General features: G+C 39.1%; 2 protein-coding genes across 2 annotated transcripts in view; one reads left to right on the top strand and one right to left on the bottom strand.

Annotated features, from left to right (window-relative positions):
• LOC104742523 (probable E3 ubiquitin-protein ligase RHY1A) overlaps window positions 1-397 on the top strand; it is a 12,827-nt gene extending 12,430 nt beyond the window's left edge. The window contains exon 4 of the mRNA XM_019235767.1: window positions 272-397. Coding sequence (XP_019091312.1) covers window positions 272-340 — 69 coding nt within the window. The 3' untranslated portion in view covers window positions 341-397. The remainder of the gene's footprint in view (window positions 1-271) is intronic.
• Window positions 1,255-2,755, bottom strand: part of LOC104742522 — a 5,382-nt gene continuing 3,881 nt past the window's right edge. Inside the window, exon 3 of the mRNA XM_010463534.1 lies at window positions 1,255-2,207. Coding sequence (XP_010461836.1) covers window positions 1,578-2,207 — 630 coding nt within the window. The 3' untranslated portion in view covers window positions 1,255-1,577. The remainder of the gene's footprint in view (window positions 2,208-2,755) is intronic.

The raw sequence follows: 2,755 nt of genomic DNA, 5'->3' as shown, positions 1-2,755 counted from the left end.
ATTGATAAGCTCATAAGAGTATAAGAGAGGTAAAAGAGAACACGTGCAAACGAGAATACACGTGAGAATGAAGCTGGAGTGAAGAAGAAGTTAGTTACGTTTCCATAACAAACTATGTTAGGACCTTTAGTATAAATAGGGGTTGTGGCATTCATTGGTGAGTCATGTTGAAGGTTGTGTGTTGTTGAAGCTTCTCCTGCGTGAGAAGGGAGCTTGCGTGCTCTGTTACGGTGTGATAGGTGATTGAGAACTGTAACTCAATCTCTATCAGAGAGATTATAGCATATGTTTAGAGAGTTTCACTAAAGACGACACGTTTATATCCACTCTTCTTGCTTAAACCCTTGGCTAAGAGCTTGTGGAGATTGTCCTTATTGCCGTAGAGCCATAGCTCAGGAATAATAAGACTTGTAAATAGAACATTTACCCAACTATAGCCACGTCCTTGTTTTAGCTCTAGACAACCTTAAATCGGTCTTGGAGTTTTGTCGCCCATTTGAATGTTTTTGGTTGTTGTTCTGTCACGTGTTTTTGTTTGTAACGGTTTTTGTGTGCCATTGAGCGTTGATTTTGTATGGTGTGAATCTTTTTAGTTTTCTTCTCTGAGATCTCTCTTTTAATGTCTTGTTGGTTATCAAAGCGACGTTTTTTTTTTTTTTACCAAATCTTGATCCAACAATTTGGTTATCCTTCTGAGTAACGCTCAACAACTTTAACGTTTTCATTTTCAGAAACTTTCATCGTCTCAATCAGGCTATGCGGTTACAGCGTTGTTTCGTCTTCCAAAACTATGTCATTTTCATACATCCATGTATGTTAAGCATATTGAAGTCGAATAATAAAAGATGCAATCAATATATAACAACTTTAACAAGAAAGTTGTATGTTCAAAAAAAAGAACTTTAAAAGAAAGTTAAGGCAAAAAAGAGAAGACTAGTTGTTCAAAAAGCTATTTTTTGCTACAAAAGCATACAAATATGGACCCATTTCTTCATAAATTCATAATCATCATCTTCAATTCCTTCCATAAAATCCCATTTATGTGTTCCTAACTATCACTTTCTTTATTGGGTACCTAACTCACCTCACTCTCTGGCCACTAAAATTAACTATACATACATTAAGAATGTTTCAACTTTTTTTTTATATCACATCAATATCATCATGTCTTTAACAACTTTAAATCTAATATGATTCAAATTCAAACAACTTGGAACTGTTTAGTCTGGTTTAAAACCAGGACATTTGATAGAAGATGGAGAAACTTACTTTTCCATTAATTGAAAATTTATCAACCAAAAAAAAAAAAATGAGACAAATTCATCACTTAAGCAACAACAATTCTCCTTCTCTTGTTGCCACCGTTTTTGCAAATCAATCCCATCACCTTACTCAAAAAAAATTGAAGGTGACAAAGAAGAAAAAAAACAGACAAACGAAAACTGAAATAAACCAGTTGTGTAATCAAACTCCTAATATGTAAGCTATTAAACAAAAGTGGTTAGTTAGTTTTGATTTCAAGGATTAAGGCTTGTTATAAGCATTACTATGCACAGATTGCATCTTCCCTACAAAACTCAGACGTCGATATGCCAAACCGGATTCTCGTGGAACCTTCCTTTCTCCAAGGCTGCTACTTTAGCTCTATGAGCTGTTGTTGCAGCCAACGCGATCGAGCTTTTCCCTTTCTCCTCTTGACCCGAGTACTCGCATGCTTCAGTTAACGAACCAGACCTAAGATCAGCAGGTGGGATAAAGCAATCTGGAGACAGACCAGGAACATCGAAAGCAACTTCTTCAATAGTCCATCTTTCCTCCATCTTTGTCCTAGTGTGGCTCATCGCCACTTCCCCAAATCTGAATAGGGTAACAACAGAGCGTCCAGAGTGAGCAATCATGATCCCTTCGACTTGTTTGTAATCGTCTAGAGACGAACTGATTGTAGTCTCCCAGTAAACAGCATCACCATCGTTAGATTGGATTCGAGTCAACTGAGAATCCTCGATTTGAGCTAAAAGCCCTGTTCTTTGGCTGAAGTAACCAAAGAGGATGTGTCTTACGATCTCTGCTGGTCCTTCACTCCTCGCCTTTAACGTTTCAGGGTCAGTGCATAGCTTCAGAATGAAACAATCTTCACCATTCACCTTCCTCTCTCCAACACACTTGGATTCAGCAAACATAGTAGCAGTAGTTCTCGGATCAAGTCCCTGATTGATCATTAAACATAATAAGATAACCAATGGATTGACTTCAAAACACATGCGGTTAGGGGATTAAACCTGAAGAGCACGGCGAAGAGGCCTGACGGGTCNAGCTGTTGTTGCAGCCAACGCGATCGAGCTTTTCCCTTTCTCCTCTTGACCCGAGTACTCGCATGCTTCAGTTAACGAACCAGACCTAAGATCAGCAGGTGGGATAAAGCAATCTGGAGACAGACCAGGAACATCGAAAGCAACTTCTTCAATAGTCCATCTTTCCTCCATCTTTGTCCTAGTGTGGCTCATCGCCACTTCCCCAAATCTGAATAGGGTAACAACAGAGCGTCCAGAGTGAGCAATCATGATCCCTTCGACTTGTTTGTAATCGTCTAGAGACGAACTGATTGTAGTCTCCCAGTAAACAGCATCACCATCGTTAGATTGGATTCGAGTCAACTGAGAATCCTCGATTTGAGCTAAAAGCCCTGTTCTTTGGCTGAAGTAACCAAAGAGGATGTGTCTTACGATCTCTGCTGGTCCTTCACTCCTCGCCTTTA

This window comes from Camelina sativa, chromosome 14 (genome assembly GCF_000633955.1).
Source record: "Camelina sativa cultivar DH55 chromosome 14, Cs, whole genome shotgun sequence".
NCBI lineage: Eukaryota > Viridiplantae > Streptophyta > Magnoliopsida > Brassicales > Brassicaceae > Camelina > Camelina sativa.
The sequence above is the reverse complement of the archived record's forward strand: the minus strand, read 5'-3'. Positions and strand labels throughout refer to the sequence as shown.